At 33.9% G+C, this 19979-nt stretch overlaps 2 protein-coding genes across 5 annotated transcripts; both read right to left on the bottom strand.

The window, feature by feature from the left end:
- Nucleotides 1–5597: 5597 nt before the first annotated feature.
- LOC135838853 (vitellogenin receptor-like) lies at nt 5598–14469 on the bottom strand. Of its 4 annotated transcripts, none has more exons than XM_065354649.1 (12): nt 14338–14469; nt 13911–13983; nt 13691–13816; nt 13348–13459; nt 13077–13226; nt 9133–9240; nt 8863–8997; nt 8474–8689; nt 6959–7112; nt 6590–6818; nt 6233–6442; nt 5598–6143 (listed from the first exon to the last, which is right to left on the bottom strand). In XM_065354649.1, the coding sequence occupies exons 2-12, from the start codon at nt 13968–13970 to the stop codon at nt 5736–5738; spliced, it is 1908 nt and encodes a 635-aa protein (XP_065210721.1). In that variant the 5' UTR covers nt 13971–13983; nt 14338–14469; the 3' UTR covers nt 5598–5735. The 4 variants fall into 4 exon arrangements, with proteins under 4 accessions (XP_065210721.1, XP_065210722.1, XP_065210723.1 ...); XM_065354650.1 differs by having other exon boundaries at nt 6590–6815; XM_065354651.1 differs by lacking the exon at nt 13911–13983 and having other exon boundaries at nt 14338–14444.
- A 1742-nt stretch (nt 14470–16211) lies between these two features.
- Nucleotides 16212–19254, bottom strand: LOC135838867 (synaptosomal-associated protein 29-like). Its single transcript, XM_065354671.1, has 5 exons — nt 18861–19254; nt 18407–18508; nt 18139–18283; nt 17924–18049; nt 16212–17803 (listed from the first exon to the last, which is right to left on the bottom strand). Exons 1-5 carry the CDS (start codon nt 19131–19133, stop codon nt 17673–17675), a joined length of 777 nt encoding a protein of 258 aa, XP_065210743.1. The 5' UTR covers nt 19134–19254; the 3' UTR covers nt 16212–17672.
- Between the last annotated feature and the right edge of the window lie 725 nt (nt 19255–19979).

The raw sequence follows: 19979 nt of genomic DNA, 5'->3' as shown, positions 1-19979 counted from the left end.
TTACATAGATAAAATTTGTAGGTATTTAAAACATACACACTGCATAATTTTTTGCTCACTGAAATAGTATGAGAGGCAGAATATAAATATTCACTTTATTCATTCATTCGGTATCTTCAATTCAAAGAAGCGTGTCTAACATACTCGTTATAGTATGTATAGGTACTCGTATTTCACGTACAATAATACATACGTATCGCAACATTCGTATCGTATTTATCTACTGTCTATTCAGCACAATTTGTGATCAGCGTATAAGTATTTCTACTCGAGCATTAATTGAATGAAAAAAAATTACAAATGAATGAAAGCTAGATAGACATAGTTTTATCAAAAGCTTTGTATATTTGGAATTGGCCCACACAAGTGACAAATTCATGTATAGGTAGATAGGTGTTTCAAAATAATACAAATTTGTACCTAAATTGCAATCCGAAATCTATAGATCAATTGGAATATTATAAAATTCACAAATCACCATCCCCATACAATGCCTCGCGAATGCCATCATCGCTCTCGATTATTTTTCTCTTGTAACGCAGAAAAAATAAGAGAACTCCGAGATTCGTGTTCAGCACATAAAAATGGACCAGTAGGTACCTAAGTATACCAAAATTCAGCTTTCTACCTCACTTTTCCCAATGGAATGCTAATTTTCTTGGACTATAATTCGCAGCAAACCATCGAATGTTACTTGGTTGCAAATTATAATTAGCCTTTTTGCAAAATTCGATCAGCTAAAATAGTTCAATTTTTTTACGGTTTACAACTTTTGTTTCAAGCTTTTTTCACTATCTCTAATTTTTAAGTGATTGTCAAAAACTGGTTGCTAAATGCGACCCAGCAATGAACCAGTTTCAAAATGTGATTAGACAGAATTGTGTAATTTTTCACGCCCTACAACTTTTGTTTCAAGCTTTTTTCTCGATCTCCAATTTTTAAGTAATTTTTGATCATTGGTGGTAACTATATCCTGTAGCCTGTGTAGCTTCGGCTACACACGAGCAGATTTCGTGTGTAGCATGCTACACATGGCACAAAAATTAAGAGTGCAATAATTAGTCAATGAAATAATTTTGGACATTCTTAAAAAATTTCTCAATTAAAAAAAATCATTTTCGCACAACTAGGTTTCCTTTTCAAGAATACCTAAACAATTCGTCAAGTATTACGTATTAAATGGATCCTCAATGAATGAATTTCCGAAAATGGAACAAGAAGTTCATTTTTTTAAATTAGAAAATAAGACTTACCTACTCATATTACCTATAGTCGGGGAGCCCGCTTGAAGATCTATTGTACCCCTCTCCGTCGGTCCTCCGGGACACCTTTTTTCTTAAAGTGGGAGTCCTAAGGAACATTTCTAGCCCTTCTACTCGAAAAAAGTGGCCCTACTTACAAAATGGCGGCCATTGTGATTGACAGGTCAGCTGAAATCGCAGATTTTGCGTTCCAATATAGGACTTGCACAAAATTTTTCAAACCCTACAAAGGTAGATCAAAAGATCTTGCAAACATTTATCACCTGTAAAAATTTCAAGTGCTACAGTGCCTTTTTACATTTTTGGAGAATTTTTGAAAATCAAATTTAGGCCAAAAATGAGGGAAAAAATCAAAATTTTACCAAATTGACCAAGAAAGCTGAAATTTGGGATATACCCTATTTTTGACCTGTCAAATCGATTGGAAACTGTTTCAAACTGTTTTGAGCAGTTCTGGAGCCTCCAGCAGATTTTTGAAACTCGAAATTCCCACAAAATTTCACCAAATGGAGTTGGATAACCGAAATTTACTCTGCAAACTAATTTCAATACGCTACGAAGTACTGCAGGTGAATTTCAAGTCGTTTTGGATCCTCTAGCGACTTTTTAAAAATCCCTGAAGCCACCAGCAGATTTTTGAAACAAACACTCACTGGTTTCAAACAGTGTCTGTCACTACCACTGGTTTTAAACAGTGCCTGTCACTACCATCGCTTTCAAACAGTGTCTGTCACTTACACTGGTTTTGAAGAATGTCTGTAACTACCACTGGTTTTAAACAGTGTTTGTCACTACCACTGGTTTTAACCAGTGTCTGTCACTGCCACTGGTTTCAAAGGTTGTCTGTAACTACCACTGGTTTTAAACAGTGTTTGTCACTACCACTAGTTTCAACCAGTGTCTGTCTCCACCACTGGTTTTCAACAGTGTCAGTCACTACCACGGTTTTTAAACAGTGCCTGTCACTACAACTGGTTTTAAACAGTGTCTGTCACTACCACTGGTTTCAAAGGGTGCCTGTAACTACCACTGGTTTTAAACAGTGTTTGTCACTACCACTGGTTTTAACCAGTGTCTGTCTCTCCCACTGGTTTTAACCAGTGTCTGTCACTACCACTGTTTTTAAACAGTGCCTGTCACTACCACTGGTTTCAAAGGGTGTATGTCTGTCACTACCACTGGTTTCAAGAAGTGTCTGTCACAAACACTGTTTTTAAACTGTGTTTATCTTTCTCCCACTGGTTTTAACCAGTGTCTGTCACTATACCACTGTTTTTAAACAGTTTCTGTCTCTCCCACTGGTTTTAACCAGTGTCTGTCATTACCACTATTTTTAAACGGGGTCTGTCACTGCCACTGGTTTTAAACAGTGTCTGTCACCGCCACTGGTTTTAAACAGTGTCTGTCTCTCCCACTGGTTTTAAACAGTGTCTGTCACCTACCACTGTTTTTAAACAGTGTCTGCCACTACCACTGGTTTTAAACAGTGTCTGTCACTACCACTGGTTTTGAAGGGTGTCTGTAACTACCACTGGTTTTAAACAGTGTTTGTCACTACCAGGGTTGTAAGGTAATTTATGTCGGTAAATTACGGGGGTATTTCACCGTATTTTACGGTATTTTACCAAAAGTTTATTACTGTATTTTACCGTAAATTACCAAAAAGCATTTTTTTGCCACATTATTTGAAAGTTGAAAGGATGAATCAACAGCTGAAGATGATTGGCATCAAAATTCACAATTAATTTGCATCAACGCTAATGATAATTGATACATGCTACATATAAACAGGAAAATATCTTGAAAATTACCGAACAATTGCCAGAAAAGTATTCACAATTGGACTAGTGAATTGAATTGGTCAAAAATCAGAAAAAATTGCATCAAATCGTGAAAACATGTTGAAATGTCATTAAAATGTACTTCAAAATCATTAAATTTTGGTTACTTCAATCATTTTATTTAAAAATTAAAATAACCAAATTGGTCAATTTTTTATTTTTTGACAATGTTGAATGATTTTAAATTTTAATTTTAATCCATGCATGGTTATTGGTTATACAATTAATTTTTCCCCATTGGCATTGGCCATCTTTCATCACTTTTTAGTTTTTACTTTTTAGTAATTTTCAGTAACTTCAATGTTTTTCAATTTCAAGTGTTGTTAATGTAATTTTTAATTTTAACCCTTTTATAGTTTCATATTGTTTTCAAATTTCAAGCAGAAAATTATTGAAATTTCCACCCATTACATAATATACAATAATTCTATATGTTTGAACTTTTGAAGGTTTGAAGTTTGAACACTATAAGTTCATTATATTCAAGTTGGTAAAATACGGTAAAATACCGTATTTTACCGTATTTTACCACCGTATTTTACCAGCGAATAAATTACGGTAATTTAACAACCCTGGTCACTACCACTGGTTTTGAAGGGTGTCTGTAACTACCACTGGTTTTAAACAACGTGTTTGTCACTACCACTGGTTTTAAATAGTGTCTGTCACAAACACTGTTTTTAAACTGTGTTTATCTTTCCGTCACTGGTTTTATATAGTGTCTGTCACAAACACTGGTCTTACACATGCTCTGTTACAAACACTCACTGGTTTCAAACAGTGTCTGTCACTACCACTGGTCTTAAACAGTGTCTGTCAATATCACTGGTTTTAAACAGTGTCTGTCACCACCACTGGTTTTAAACAGTGTCTGTCGCTACCACTGGTTTGAAAGGGTGTCTGTAACTGCCACTGGTTTCAACCAGTGCCTGTCACTGCCACTGGTTTCAAAGGGTGTCTGTCACAAACACTGTTTTTAAACTGTGTTTATCTTTCCGTCACTGGTTTTATATAGTGTCTGTCACTACCACTGGTTTTAAACAGTGTCTGTCACAAACACTGGTATTACACATGCTCTGTTACAAACACTCACTGGTTTCAAACAGTGTCTGTCACTACCACTGGTTTTAAACAGTGCCTGTCACTACCATCGCTTTCAAACAGTGTCTGTCACTACACTGGTTTTAAACAGTGTTTGTCACTACCACTGGTTTTAACCAGTGTCTGCCACTGCCACTGGTTTCAAACAGTGGCTGTCACTACCACTGGTTTTAAACAGTTACTGTCACTACCACTGGTTTCAAGGAGTGTCTTTTGCTACCGCTGGTTTTAAACATTTTCAGTCAATATCACTGGTTTCAAACAGTGTTTGTCACTACCACTGGTTTTCAACAGTGTCTGTCACTACCACTGATTTTAAAAAGTGTCTGTCACTACCACTGGTTTTAAAAAGTGTCTATCACATAAACTGCTTTTGAACGATGTCAGTTTTGGAAAAACGATTGTAAAAATGCCAAAATAGAATTAAAAGCATATTAACTCGGATTAAACATCCCGCATCTTTTCAGATCAATTTGGACTATTTACAAAAATCTTTTTCTGTGAGTTCAATTTTTTCTAAAACAATAGTAACAATATGTTTAAAAATCCTCTGGAGGCTCTAGAACGCTTCAGAACTAACTGTGATACTTACTATCTGGTGATGTCACAATTAGAGTGCTTAGGCTGGATAGGACCTTTTCAGCTTTCTACATCAATGCGTTCGTAAACAATGATCAAACTTTTCATGATTATTCTAGGAAAACTAATTTTGAAAATAGGTATGTGTTAAATTGGTTGAAATGGTTGCAAAGACATTACCTATCTAACAAGGAAAATATTCAAACTCTCAGATATTTGGAAAGAACATTATTTTCAAAAAAGCTCAAAATTTGAACTTTTAGCCAACCAATTTTTTTTTGATTTTTACAAAATTTCGTAAATATCAAAATGACTGAAAAATTGATGCGAATTCGTTTCTAATATTTTTCGATCGTATTGAAGCTTTTAACTCATAATACTAATTTTCCCTAGAAATTTAATCCAACCTTTCTAATACTTATCAAACTTGATCCAATTGATGAGGAATGCCGAAATTTGAGTTACACCTAATTTTCAACTAAGTACTTCAGTCAATTAAAGCAGTTTCAAACCATTGTGAAGCCGTTGACGAGTTTTTGAGTCTTACACTTACAATTTTCGAAAAATTTCATTCAGGTGAAAGGTCTACGTATGTACAATTGAACTCCTGTAAATTTCGGTTAACCGTTAATTTTTCTGAGCCTTTATGCCAGTTCGAATCCATACCCAGCGGAAAATGACTGGGTTGTGTATAAAAGTACCTACTTTTTACTCGTAGCACAATTTGTGATCAGTGTATAAGTAGGTATTTCTACTCGAGCATTAATTGCATGAAAAAAAAAATCACAAATGAATGAAAGCCAGATAGACATAATTTTATCAAAAGCATTGTATATTTGGAATTGGCCCTCACAAGTGACAAATTCATGTAGATAGGTGTTTCGAAATAATACAAATTTGTTCCTATAAATTACAATCCGAAATCTATAGATCAATTGGAATATTATAAACTTCACAAATCACCATCCCCATACAATGCCTCGCGAATGCAATCATCGTTCTCGATTATTTTTCTCTTATAACGCAGATAAAATAAGAGAACTCCTGCACCAGCTGCAATACCAATCAGAGTCAGACCAATCATGACAAGGTATCTTGCAATAGACACTGTTTCGGTTTTCGATGAAGAATTTTTTCTAATCCACGATGGAGGAGGATTATAAACATCATAGACTTCTCGCTTTTTTGCAGTTGCATCCGGAATAGTGTTTGATGCTGAATCTATATTGCTTGCGCAAATAAACTTATGATCGTATTTAGTGAGATTGCCGCATGCGCAAGCCCAATTTAAACCTATGAATGGTGAAAAAGGCTTTAGCAGGCATAATGAACATGATGTTTCATTGCATGGATTTGGTATCTGAAAAAGAAAGTCTATTTGATGAGCTCCATCTTTATTAAATTAGCAGATAGGTAGGTTGGAAGGTACCTATAAATAAATATGTATACCTTGGTGCGCTGTAACAGACGATTGTAAACATATATAATTTTTATAGCAGTTGCATTTTGATCAATAAGTATGCTTCGGGAATTCGTGTACTGCTTCATATTGTCGCTGTGAAAAATTTCATTGGTGTCTTCCAAAGTGAAGTATACGACATTTTCGAATTCATCAAAATCGACTAACTCCTTTCCATCGAAGTTGCCTCGTATCAGAAACTTGAAAAAAAAACATCACAATATACTTAGTTGGGAATTTAAAAAAAAATTAGAGAGAGAAATCCAAGCATCCGGACTTCGGCTTTATCATACCTAACCAAAAAGGTACCTTCCTAAACTACTAACATAGGTATGTTGAAAACCAACCTGTGTGTGCATGTTTGAGTATAATCTCGACCAAGTTACCAACGGAAATGGCAATTCATGCGCCAAAAACACACTTTCTTTTGCTTCATCTATCGCAAATAGCAGCCGCGAATAATTAAAAAAATTAATCCGTTCGAACATTTCTGTAACTCTACTGAAATTTTCTTCCTTTGATCCATCCATGGCAGAGCGATATAATGTGGTATCTTCGTTCCAGAACATCAAACTGCTTGAAAAACAAAATAATTAGAAGTGATAGGTATTTTGAGAGCTAGGTACATACAAATATGCACCTAGAAATACAATACGTAGTTGAAATTGAAACACTAAAAAAGTGGTCTGGAGTCAAAGAAACAATTATCAACTTACCCTAATTTAGGGGCCAGTTTGAGGTGGCAATTTGAGCAGGATCTCAACTTCGCGCAAGTTTGACCATTATTCGAACAAACTGATATCGACTCTTCAGTTGTGAAATAGATATTACCCGTAATCCAGTCAACATCCATTGATAAAATTGGATAGTCTAATATCACAGCACTTCGTAAGCTCTTTAATATTTTATTTAGTCTATCACTCTACATGTATACCTACTCATGTTAGTAAAAACTTTCGATTTGATGTGCTCAAGTCGACGCAGTCCCGTAGCAAAAAACCCCTAATGCTGGCCAGAGCCTCACCTGGTTGATCTGGTCAAGTTTTATTGATAAAAATATCTTTTAATTTCTTATTTTTCAAAAAAAAAAAAAAAAATGGTCACAAAATTGATATTTGAAAAATTTAATTTTTTTCCAACTATTTTTTCCCCAGACAAAATTATAACTTTTTTTCTGAAAATTGTCATCCTCACTTCATTCATGTACATTTTTTTGCATTTGTTCTTTCTTACAAGGGAATCAAAAAAAAGAAAAAAATTCAGGGGTCTAAAAATAAATTTTTGTGAATTGGACGTTAAAAAAATTGCGAACATTATTCGGTAAAAATCACGAAAATTATTTCTAAAATTATCATCAACTCATCCGAACAAAATTTTACCATTTCTGAGCATTCTGGAGTCTCAAGCTCAATTTTAAATTTCTACAGAATTTTAAATTTTCTCCAAAAGGCAGGCGTGGAAATCAATTTTGGTAGCTAAAAATTGAATTGTGGCTTATCCTATAGATCTGTGGAAAGAATTTATCCACATTCGAGCTGATTTCCAAGTGGACTTCTCAAGTGCATTTTTTTTATCAAAAAATTTATGAAGAAAAAATTCAAAAAATCATAACTTCTCTATTCGCAATAAAATGTTCAAAATTAGGTTTTATTTAAAAATTTTTGTTAAAAAATGAAAATTGAGAAAATGTTGATAAAAAAATGTGACATTTTCGACATTTTTTCAAAGACTAGGTACCTACCTATTTTTTTGTTTGGGGGTCCGAAGGAAGCCTTTTTTAAAAAAAATAAATAAACAAAAAAATATCAGTAATTTTTCACAGTTTTGAATTTTTTTATTAATTTGTTTCAACTTGAATGAGATGTTCATTCAATGGTACCTAGTTTAAATTTGATGATATGGAAGTACTAAAGTCATCAGGAGACCTCTTTAAACCAAAAGAAAATCGAACAAAAAACATAATCATCTAAAAATTTGAAATTTTTTCCACGTCTTGTTGAAGTCATTTGGCCATAATTTCTTGTTAGGCTCCATAGAAGTTGAAAAAAAAAGGTAAACGACCCAACCTAGTGAAAAGTTGACTGGCTGCGTGTCTGTGTCAACAACTTTAATACAGTACTTACCTATGAAACAATGATTTTTGAGCTTTGAAAATTTTTTACAAACATCAAGTGAAAAGGTAGATAGGTATATACATAAGGTATACATATAATATGAAACTGAGAAATTACCAGAGTCAACAATCATTTTCGTTTGATTAGAAATAATCGATGTTTTGAAAATGAACCCAATATTATTGGAAAATGTCGCATAATATATGTAATCGTGAGCAGCGGCTAAAGCTGTACAGTCAACGTTACTTCGAAAGGTAATCGTAGTATTAGATGTAAAGTTGTACAATTTAATTTCGTCTGTAGTCGAATAAAGGATCGCATTTTCGTAGGATACTGAAAAAGAATAAAATAGGAGATATATTAAGAAATGGTAGCGCAAATGTGGATGAAATAATTTGTACTAAAGGTAGGGCTAATTGAAAAAATTCTATCAAGAATCGACTACGAGTACTTACAAGTAAAAATAAAAATCAATATTATTTTATCGGAGCAAAGAGCAGACTTACCATTGCTCTTACATGACGTTTCCAGAGTGTAATTGTTCAATGGATATGACTGGTAATTTTCGTCGCAAACGCATCGTTCTTTTGACTGTTCAATTGATAGGCATTTTTGATCACACGAATGCGAAAACTCACATCCTTTGATTTTTTTTAATGAACATGAAACATATAGTTAAGTGTATTGTGTATTGATACCTCATCTTTTGATAAAATAGGTACCTAATATTTTTTAGCCTTATTCATGGTAACAGAATTTTCATGATAGGTATCTACCTTTACAAGGTGAAAGAATAATTTCCTTCGATGGAGCTGTACTAAATTTATGAGCTTCGTGCGTCGTCGAGCGGCAAGTGTCAGAACACTTGTCGCATATATAGTTATCTGAAATAAAAAACGAGGTGATTTTAATAGAAAATTGAATCTAGCTTTCGATATTTTCATGCTAGGTATAAGATAGAGGTACCTGGTGCTTTTCTGCACGTTTCTCTTTTCTTTCGATTTTCCTTTGGGGTCATTCCATGTCAACTCAACCAAAAAAAGGCGATTTTGAAAGTCATGTCTTTCAATTTCGCTCAAACTTTTTTTTACAATACATACACACCCAGTAAGTAAGAACCCTGTAATAGGGAGAATTGTAATAGATGGCGATGGTAGAAAGTAGCTAATTACTTTTTAGGGTAATTACCTTTGTCTAGCGGCTCATAAAAAGTGAATCTAATAATTATTCCCTAGCGGGGGAATAATTGCCAGATACCTAACTAGCTCTGGAGGCAGGCTCTTTCTATTAACTTCTCCCATCCATTTATAAAAGTTGAGCTTTACGTATGAAATAATAAAACTCGAAAGAACATGTATAGATAGCCTATATTCAATCAATACATCTATACACGTAAATTATACAAATCAAGTATGCCAAAGAGAGATTTATATAAGAGAAAAATATTAGATGAACAAATATCTAATTATGAAGCAAAACACTCAACATTTGATGACCTGTAGCCATGATTGGTCATCAATTAAGGTAATGATATTGGTATGAACATAGGCACGAAATAGTTATACCTATTCACTATTAGTTAGTCGTAATAATAATTAAATTAAATTATTAAAAGGAGTTAACCGCAGTGGAGGACGAACTCCACGAGTAAGCTTTTTTCATTACTTACCCAAAACTGTTCACGTTAAATTATCTCTCCTGTGGACTCACCAATACTAGGTCCGATCGATAATTCTAAAAGTCTGAGGAATACCTTTTGAAACGAGATCACAATCGCATGTCCGGATAATGGGACGTGATCCAAAATACCGTAATAACGATTTTATCGAGACGATACATCTCACGATTTACATTACGTTAATAAGACACAAATTCACACCAAACAAGCGGGTAATAATTAAAATTAAGAGAAAAGAAGGATACTAATACTCATAATTATATGGAACGATATGAATAATCGTTAGCTGACGAGAAGTTCTACCCTGGCCAGACGTAAAAGATCAAGTGAGAATCGAGCGCGATTCGCATAGAGACAAGCCCTATGCGAATCTGGAAAAGTCCTTGACAAAAGTCAAATTTCACACCACGGTAGTGTACTGGTTTTTCATATGAAAAACCAGTATAACGAAAAGTTACATTAATAACCGCGAGTATAGTGGGTATTGATTATAGTGGGTATGATAATACCCACGATACGTGGTTAAGGCATTCCTGCTCCTCACAACCCCGCAATTAGTTTGGTCCCAGCCCCCCTCAGGGAAAGGGTGGGGGGGGCTTCCATTATTTTCACATTGTCTCAAGGTACTCAATTTCAGCAGCCCATTGCTCCAAAACTATGATACTTTGATCAAAACTGATATCACAGTTTGAAAAGACATTGCATTTAGAACTTTTTAAGCATTTTGAAATTTTTAAAAGTTGAAAGTTGAACTGTCAAATTGAAAGTACAAATTTAAAAATGGCGCAGTAAGTGGGAGCTACGATTTAAAATTTTAAAAAAATTTCCATTGGTGTACTTTTTGATGCTTTTTCGAAATATTCAAGTTTCGAGATGGGATCTTTTGATGGAGGGGGAGCACCCCCACCACCAATTTTGAGCGACACTTTCAAAAGAAAATCTGTGCCATGTGATATATCGAATTCTATGTTTTTGGTGACGCTGAACACGAATATGACGTCAGATTTGTGATAGGACCCCATCCACGGCCCCCAGCACCTCCCCAAAGGGGGTAAAAGTTCAAAAAAGTGTTTTGTTCGTGTGGCACATGGAATAGTATGTTTTTGGTGAAGCTGATCACAAATATGACGTCAAATTTGTGATTCAACTTCATCCACGGCCCCCAGCACCACCCTAAAGGGGGTGACCCCCTCCCAAAAAAAATGGTTACATTCGTGTGGCACATGAAATAGTATGTTTTCGATATCGCTGAACACGAATATTGCCTTAGTTTTTCGAATCAACTTCACCCATGGCCCCTTGAACCTCCCCCAATAGGTAAAAGTCAAAAAAATTGTTGGGGGCCGTGGATGGGGTCCTATCACAAATCTGACGTCATATTCGTGTTCAGCGTCACCAAAAACATAGAATTCGATATATCACATGGCCCAGATTTTCTTTTGAAAGTGCCGCCCAAAATTGGGGGTGAGAGTGCTCCCCCTCCATCAAAAGATCCCATCTCGAAACTTGAATATTTCGAAAAAGGATCAAAAGGTACACCAATGGAAATTTTTTCAAAATTTTAAATAGTAGCTCCCACTTACAGCGCCATTTTTAAATTTGAACTTTCAATTTGAAAGTTCATCTTTCAACTTTTGAAAATTTCAAAATGCTTAAAAAGTTTCAAATGCAATGCCCTTCCGAACTGTGAAAATCAGTTTTGATCAAAGTATCATAGTTTTGGAGCAATGGGCTGCTGAAGTTGAGTACCTCGAGACAATGTGAAAATAATGGAAGCCCCCCACCCGCCCCCTGAGGGGACTGGGACCAAACTAATTGCGGCGTTCTTACTTACTGGGTGGGCATATATTGTAAAAAAAAAATTAAGCGAAATCGAAAGACATGACTCAAAAACGTTGGTTGAGTTGACATGGAATGACCCTTTGTGCAGTTTAAAATTTTGTTCTGTTTTAAGGTTTCCACTTCCTTATAAGATTAAAAAAGAAAAATACAGAAAAAGTAAAATTGTTCAAAATTCCTTTCACGTTTTTTTTTTTAGAAAATGTTATTCTTTCAAAGGCTTCCGTCTTATTAATTTTTCAGGCGCTTTAAGAATTTTCAAACACAATTTTTATAAAATGTCAAGTTGTTGTATTTTATACCCCTGTAACCTTAATCTGATCTGCAACCATTAGGTACAACAAGATGACTTCGGTTGCATATTCATTACTCACTCACTGAAAAGAACTGCATAATTTAATTTTTCGAGTATATAGGTAAAGGTATACTTGGATATTTTTGTGAACCTAATTAAATACACTCTTTCTTTTCTTGGAGCTATTTGAAATTTCCGCAAATATATATATGGACCTAAGTATCCTCGACGTCACCATACATAAACAGTACCTTTTGGTCACCAGGCTTTTAAATGCCTCCGGAGGTGTATTTACTTCATATTTGTAACCAGCACAGTTGTTATAGTGCTTATACTCTTTTCCCCACTTGATTTACTTGCTTTAAGCTTATACAAAAAAAATTTACGAGAATGGTACCAATTTGCCTCCGATTATAAACTGATCTCTTCCGTGACTTTGTGTATTTAAAAAGATATTGACTATACCAAATTGTCACCTGCTGCCTTGCCTAATAGATTGCAACTGCGCTGGCTACGAATACGAAAATATAACACAACTGGAAGCATTTAAAAAGCGGTGACCAAAAGGTACTGTTTATATACGGTGACGTCGAGGGTATGTCGGTGTTGATGGAACAAAAATTTTAAAATCTGTATACAGTAGGTGTATACATGACCTTTTCGTCACCGGACAAACTTTTGCCCTTTTACGTTTCAGGGGAAAACAAACCGTTTGGACTTGGTATACACAGGGAAACGTCTTCGTCACCGGCAAAACGCCTCCGTCGCCGAATTCGGTGACCAAGAGAACGCGTGAGTATATAAAAGGTGACGTAGAGGTACCGTTTGCATATCTATACTTATATACCTAAGTACCTGAGATTGAAAAACGAGACATAAAAATACATGTAAATGTATACTTTCATTACCATATTTAGAACAACCAGTCCGTTCGTCAGAACAATCCGCGCAGTTACAAGAATCATCGCAAACATGTTTGAAGTCGATACATTTTGATTCATCGTCACAAAAAAAGCTACCTTCGCGCGATGGACATTCGTCTGTATCGATTTCGTCACCTGGAAAATAGCATTTCTATAATTAGATAGGCACATACAAAACTGCTCTGTTACTGAATAATAGGAACCTAGATAGGTACCTACCTTTCTAATTTGATGGGTATATTGTTGATTTACTTACCACAGTTTCGTTCATCAGAACCATCGGTACAATCATTTTTATTATCGCAGCGAACCCTTATATTTAAACATGTTCCATCTGTACACTTGAATTTGCGACTGCCACATTTTGCCTGCGTACGAGTAGTTAAAATCTCATTAGCTTAAACGAGTAAAAAATCGTTTTCAATTTCGAGTCACTTTAAATTATTAAAAACACACAAAAAAAATCAAAATTCATGCCACAGTGTTCAAAATTCAAATTAGTAGGTAGGTATGGTACTGGTACTTACATATATTATGTTTCTAAACATCTACATATATGCCTGGGTATTTCAAGTAAGTACACTTTGAAGTAAGCTTACCCTATCACATCCGTAACTTTCATCATCTCCATTTGAACAGTCAGAATTGCCATCGCAAAAGGAGCCATCAAAAAGGTAGTTACCATCTTGGCATCGAAAATGACACGGTAATGTTGAAACAGAAACCTGGAAAAAGTATTTTTCGATTCTATTGAGATGTAGAAATCATGACGTAAATTAGGGAAAATAGATGAGTAAATTTTCGTATCAATCATCTCACCTCACAGATGAGGTAAACAAGAGATAAAATGGAAATGAACAAAAACCGGACCATGCTCATAAATGAAAATTTCCTAAGAATGTTCAAAAACACAATTTTATTATAACATTTAGGTAGTGCATATGTATTTTAGTCTTTCAAATACCTAGGTATCTAAAATACGTAAATAATATTAAAATTAAAATCTCATGCTAAAATAACCTTCCCCTTTCACTTTCACGTAGGTACCTATTCATTTTTACCTACTCATCCCTCCGAGTCTCTCAAAAGTTTCCTTTTATTTACCTACCTATACTCATTTTTAAACCATTTTTAAAAACTTCGTGGAATGCACATTTTCGAATCTTTTGTCACGGCATTTTTATCATCGAATAAGTACATACAAATTTAATCACTAAAAAATTAAGAAAAATGAAGATTTACTTACTTCTCCTACCAATGACATTTAATTGACTGGTATAAAATAATGTAAGAAACCAACGTGTTTTTTTGGCGACTCTGCTTAACAACTGACACAGTAAAATAAGTATTTTAACAAACCGGTAGTCATCTATATTTTTAGTTTTTGCTATTTGTGAAAAGTTGCATCCGTTTGAATTGATAATCTAGAGATAATGTCACTCGATTACATTCTTTTATTTAATATCAGCGATGGATTCGTCATGAAAACAGATATTCCTATCATCGATTCTCTCGTCGACTAATGTGATTAAGTATTTTTTATTAAAAGTTGCAATCTTTTGAATCATCATAAACTTTTTCAGCTAATTTTCGGTGCTCAAAAAGGTATCAGCACTGATTTTTACCAAATCTCCAAAAAGCTCCTTCCACAATAGATCCACAGAATGGCAAAGTTCCATAAGCGTATCATTTTGTAGTTTTACAGTCAAAAATTTGAGCAACCTTATACCTATCTCTGCAAATTCACTCTGAGAACTGCGGTTTGCGCCATTCGTCATCTCTCATCGAGGTCTAAAAATCGCCGACCACAGGTGCCATAAATTCAGATTTACTGTCTTCCTGACCTTTTTGATCGATGCATGCGTAAATTTTCAAAATTCTTTTCCATCAGTTCAAACACTAACGATCATTACTGTATAAAAAAATCCTTGTTGTCGAACATTTCAACGTAAAAAGCTTAGATTAAGAGTGGTCTATTTTTGTTTGACTGCTAAAATCAATTTTGATGGTCTTTTTGAGGTGAATACTTGTAGCCTCATTTTAGAGACTCCCAGAAATACTTGTAAACTTACTCATCAATAGTGGGACACCAGTAAAGTAAGTATGTACCTACATGATAAGAAATGAAGGAAGATAATATACAGGGTGGCCCAGAAAAACCTTTCACATTTGTTTTGCTCACTACTCCGAGAAAAAAACACCTAGAGAAATGATTAAAAAACGAAAATAAAGTAGAGACATGCCAGTTACAGACCATATATTCAAATCAACTTTACGAGTCCCAGGTCAAAAATTTGGCCACCAAGATGTTTTTCATCTTTTTCACACATTTGCCCAGACGTTTTTTAGAATTATTGAACATGTTTGTCAAAATTTCTTGACCGATGAGGCCACATTCACTAATAATATTGTCCTGGAGGTCATTTAGGGTCCCTGGATTAATTTTATGCACCTAGGATTTGAGTAAGCCCCATACAAAGAAGTCACAATCTCATAAATCTGATAATCTTGGCAGCCAGTGATTTTCAGCGTTGCGTGAGATTATTCAGTAAGGGAAATGTTTACAATCGTTTTATCAACTGAAGGATGGTTGTATCGTATTGTTAGCCGAATATTTTCGCTTGCTCAGCAGTTTTGGAACGAGAACCTGTGTAAACATCGCGCAATCTGATCTCCATTCCCCGTTCCCTCAAAAACACATGGTCCCCATAACCGGTATTGAAGCCACGCCCATCCAGACAGACAACTTGGTGGAATGGTAAACGCGGTTTCCTATAGCCAAGGCATGCTAACTTATGTTCTGATGCATGTTTGTCTTCATGGTGAAGTGGATGCCTGTGCAGAGTGCTTTTATTGTAAAGGCATCTTACCAAAATAATGACTGCATTAAAATTTTGGTAAAACGCCTTTATGATAACAGCGAGCTGCACAAGCGTCCACTTCTCTACAACAAAAAACATACACTGCAACATAATTCGGCATCCATTGGCTACCTGAAGCTGTGTTTACCATTCCTCTAACCCTTACGGGACACGAATAAATGGTTACCAAAGTGTGAAAGGTTTTTCTGGGCCACCCTGTATAATGATCACAACTTGCTTCTCAAAAAATATAATGACATGCAGTCGGTAAACTGTATTGTATTACTATTACAAAAAGGTAAAAGTAAACTATCGATAGGTATATTACAAAATAAAATAGTTTTAATTTGCACTCGTAAATTTTTTTTTTGTTACCCATCCCACAAAGTTGTCGATTTTTAGTTTAATTCTCCAAAATTTCAGTCCTTCAACTTCGTATTATAAGTCGTGCCGAAAATCCACTACTTAGTTCAAAAAACATTTTTTAATCCAATTTATTCAAAAAGATTTTCATTTTTGACATTAGAATTTGTCCAAATATCTTGCCTTTTCAAGAAAAAACTTCCCCAGGTTCTTCAAGCTTTTTTTTTGGCCATCTTGGGCCTAATTTAGAACCTGTCAAGATGGAGAAAATGAAAAAATAAAAAAATAATGAAATAAGTAAATAAATAAAGTCAGATGTTCTTTTTGGAAATTTTTTATTTTTGATCAGATAAGAATTTATGTACCTAGATTATTGTAAATGTGAAGTTTACAAACCAAACAAAAAGGGCCCCGAAGGATATTTTTCCTTGAAAAGGTAGTTATGGATTTTGACCAGAAATAATAAATTTTCAAACAAGAAATTCCAACACGTATCTACCTATCTGATCAAAAATAAAAAATTTCCAAAAAGAACATCTGACTTTATTTATTTACTTATTTCATTATTTTTTCATTTTTTCATTTTCTCCATCTTGACAGGTTCTAAATTAGGCCCAAGGTGGCCAAAAAAAAGCTTGAAGAACCTGGGGAAGTTTTTTCTTGAAAAGGCAAGATATTTGGACAAATTCTAATGTCAAAAATGAAAATCTTTTTGAATAAATTGGATTAAAAAATATTTTTTGAACTAAGTAGAAAAAATTCAAATTTTTATTCATTTTTTTTTTTCAAATTTAGGAGCTTTATACAAGAGAACCAAAATAGCTCGAGAGATTCAGAAAAGTCTTTTCTCGAAAGGGTGATTATTAAGAAAAATTTTGAGACAAAAATAGAGGATTTTTGAATGAATTAAGTCCTTACCTACATTTTTTTTTTCATTTTTCAATGAAGGGAAGTTCGGCACAACTTGTTTTGAACTAATGAAAATTAAAAAATATGGAATTAATTCATCAGCTGTAGAGGATAGATTCTAAGCTGATACAAAACTGTATAGATCAATAAAAGAACAATTGATTTAGATCAAATAAATCTTTTTTGATTTCAACTAAAACTTCATGTAAAGTAACTTTCGTAAGTCAGAAAATTACGTAGGTTAAAGTGCAATTTTTTTTGAGAAAATTTCAAAATTTGTGCAAAATGATTTGCAAGTTTCAATAAAAACATTTTGGTAAAAAAAAAAAAAATGTTGCTCACAATTTCAGAATTAAGTACCTACTTAGTACTTACTTAACACAGTTTATTTTAAGTCAGGAGTAAATTAAAAAATTGAAAAAAAATTGTTTGATAGATACGAAACAGCTTATTTTAATAATTTATCAACGATTTTTGCCTGTCTGTCCATTTCCATCGCAGCTTTCTCCGTCTTAGTATTTAGTTCATCTAATAATTTATTCTGTGAATCCAATTCATCGCCCAAACCAACAGCTAGACCTTCATTACATGAAAAAAAAATCAATTAATATATGTACATAAGTAGGTAGGTACTTACATTATTATTAATATTCCAAGACATTCAACCAATCAATAATAATTCAAAATATTCACCCTTACCTTTGAGTGCTTCCAAACCATTGTTAATTTTATTCAAATGACAGTTCACAGCATCATTGAAATTATCCACCTCGTCGAAACTTCTACTGCGATAAGAGACACATTCAACGCCAGAATCTTCCGATACTAGATAGGCAAATAAAATGTATGCCAATACTAATTACTCATTACAAAATTTACCACTTACATAAGCGGAAATAGGCCAATATACCTACCTTCAATTTTATCAATGCCGTCGTCATCATCATCGTCATCTTTTCGTTGAACTTCACTTGGAATTTCACGAGACTTTCGGTTAAATTTATAAGTCACTTTGCTAGCCTTACCAGAAACATAGTTCTTCATACCACCGAAAAAACTCTGAAATACGATATGAATAGAGAATTAATAAAACCCTACATTTGCTTTGCTTCTGCTCAATATCTCATTAAAAAAATTGAGAAAATAGAGAAAAGGAAACACGTTGATGTAGGTAATAATTACCGATACTGATCTGATATGTCTTTTACTGGTACGTAAATCGTCATCGATTTCATTCAAACAACAGTTAGTCCTTTCTAGTTGCTCTCGTTGATGATGCAATTCCTGAAATTATAATTATTCAAAAAAAGTAGGTATAAATTGAAAAGTCAAATTGATACAAATAGGTAAGTGTAATTTGTGGAACTTTGAGCCAAAAGTTAAAGATAATAAAATAAATGGACAGGATATTCATCTTATTTGACAAATTTAGAATTTTCGTGCATGTTTTTTCAGTAGGTAAGTTTTTATCTTCTAAAACACCTACTTAAAGTCTTTGATACCACATTAGAAAAAAATCAATACATGGACTCTTTTTTTTGAGCTCTTCAACAACCAAATAGGTACCTACCTAGTCGTAATATTATATGTAGGTATTTACTTTAAATGTTAATACCTAGATAGGTATGGTACTTACTTTAGCTGTAGCAGCTCCAGTTTCCATCGAATGTTCAACCATACATTCAGAATTTTTCAAAGACTCCAAAATTTGACTCTCATGTTTTGCTATCCTTTCACCGATCACCTGGACATCTTTACTACATGAAGAATAAGTTGTCGCAGCGGTGTCAGTTTTTTCGCATAATTCACTCTGGGCACACCTCGATATTTTACCGCTACCTCCATCGCCATTAACTTCATAAACAGCGGAAAATTTCGAGTGAAAAGATAACCGACGCACTTTACTCATAATGAACCAAAATTTTCACTTTTTTTTCAAATTATAAAAAACTCATTTTATAAAAAACTAACTCTCGCTAGAAACGAACTGTTGTATTTTTTACCGCGGTGAACTGCAGATAACGAGTTCGAATAACATCAACTTGTATCATTTATCGCTATAAATCGTGACGATTTAGATAGGTACTCGGTAGTTCCTATGAGTAATACTTTGATATCTTTTTTTTCTTTTCGAAATGATATATATAAATTGCAAATACTTTAGAGATGAGGTACCTAGTCATATTCGTACGGTTCGTACGAGTGTATATTTTTGTTCAATTTCGGAGTAAAGATGGCTAAGGCGTTTATAGATATTAATTCTGTTCAATTAGGTAGTATATATAAATGATCATGTTTTGAAAAAAAAGTTAGGTTTTCCCATTTCTTAATGATTATTCTCAGTAATCACATTTCCTGTAGTTTCTTTTTCTTTCCAGATTTTTAATATAAGTTTGAATGTACCCAAGAATATTAATTATTGGGAGCCTACCAACCTAACCGATCTTCTAGAGTCAAAAACTAATTTTTTACGAGTTCCTTAAAATTTCCATAAGAATCTGGAATTTTCAAAAAATGGCAGGAGGCTCCAAAACGGCTTGAAACCACCTTCAATTAACTGAACATGGTAAAATTAGGGTAGAATGTAAATTTTAGCTTTTCAACCATATTTTGCAGAAATTATTTGAAGTGTCAAAAATCTGCTGGAGGCTCCAGAAACTTCTTAAAACGGTTCAAAACAGTTTTCAATCGAATCGAGTGGTTTGAAATAAAATAACTTATATAAAATTTCAGCTTTTTAGTTCAATTTGGAAAA

Source organism: Planococcus citri, chromosome 3, assembly GCF_950023065.1.
Source record: "Planococcus citri chromosome 3, ihPlaCitr1.1, whole genome shotgun sequence".
NCBI classification, from domain to species: domain Eukaryota; kingdom Metazoa; phylum Arthropoda; class Insecta; order Hemiptera; family Pseudococcidae; genus Planococcus; species Planococcus citri.
This window is presented reverse-complemented; position numbering and strand designations above follow the sequence as displayed.

Bases quoted from the DNA above. Each gene is read 5' to 3' on its own strand.
- LOC135838853 (XM_065354649.1), bottom strand. From the start codon at position 13,970: ATGAGCATGGTCCGGTTTTTGTTCATTTCCATTTTATCTCTTGTTTAC. The intron at 13,227-13,347 runs GTAAGTAAATCA...GCTATTTTCCAG, and splicing joins TTCTGATGAACGAAACTGTG to GTGACGAAATCGATACAGAC. The intron at 6,819-6,958 runs GTAAGTTGATAA...TTGTTTTTCAAG, and splicing joins AAACTGGCCCCTAAATTAGG to CAGTTTGATGTTCTGGAACG.
- LOC135838867 (XM_065354671.1), bottom strand. From the start codon at position 19,133: ATGAGTAAAGTGCGTCGGTTATCTTTTCACTCGAAATTTTCCGCTGTT. The intron at 18,509-18,860 runs GTAAGTACCATA...TTATAATTTCAG, and splicing joins CTGGAGCTGCTACAGCTAAA to GAATTGCATCATCAACGAGA. The intron at 18,284-18,406 runs GTAATTATTACC...ATCGTATTTCAG, and splicing joins GACATATCAGATCAGTATCG to AGTTTTTTCGGTGGTATGAA.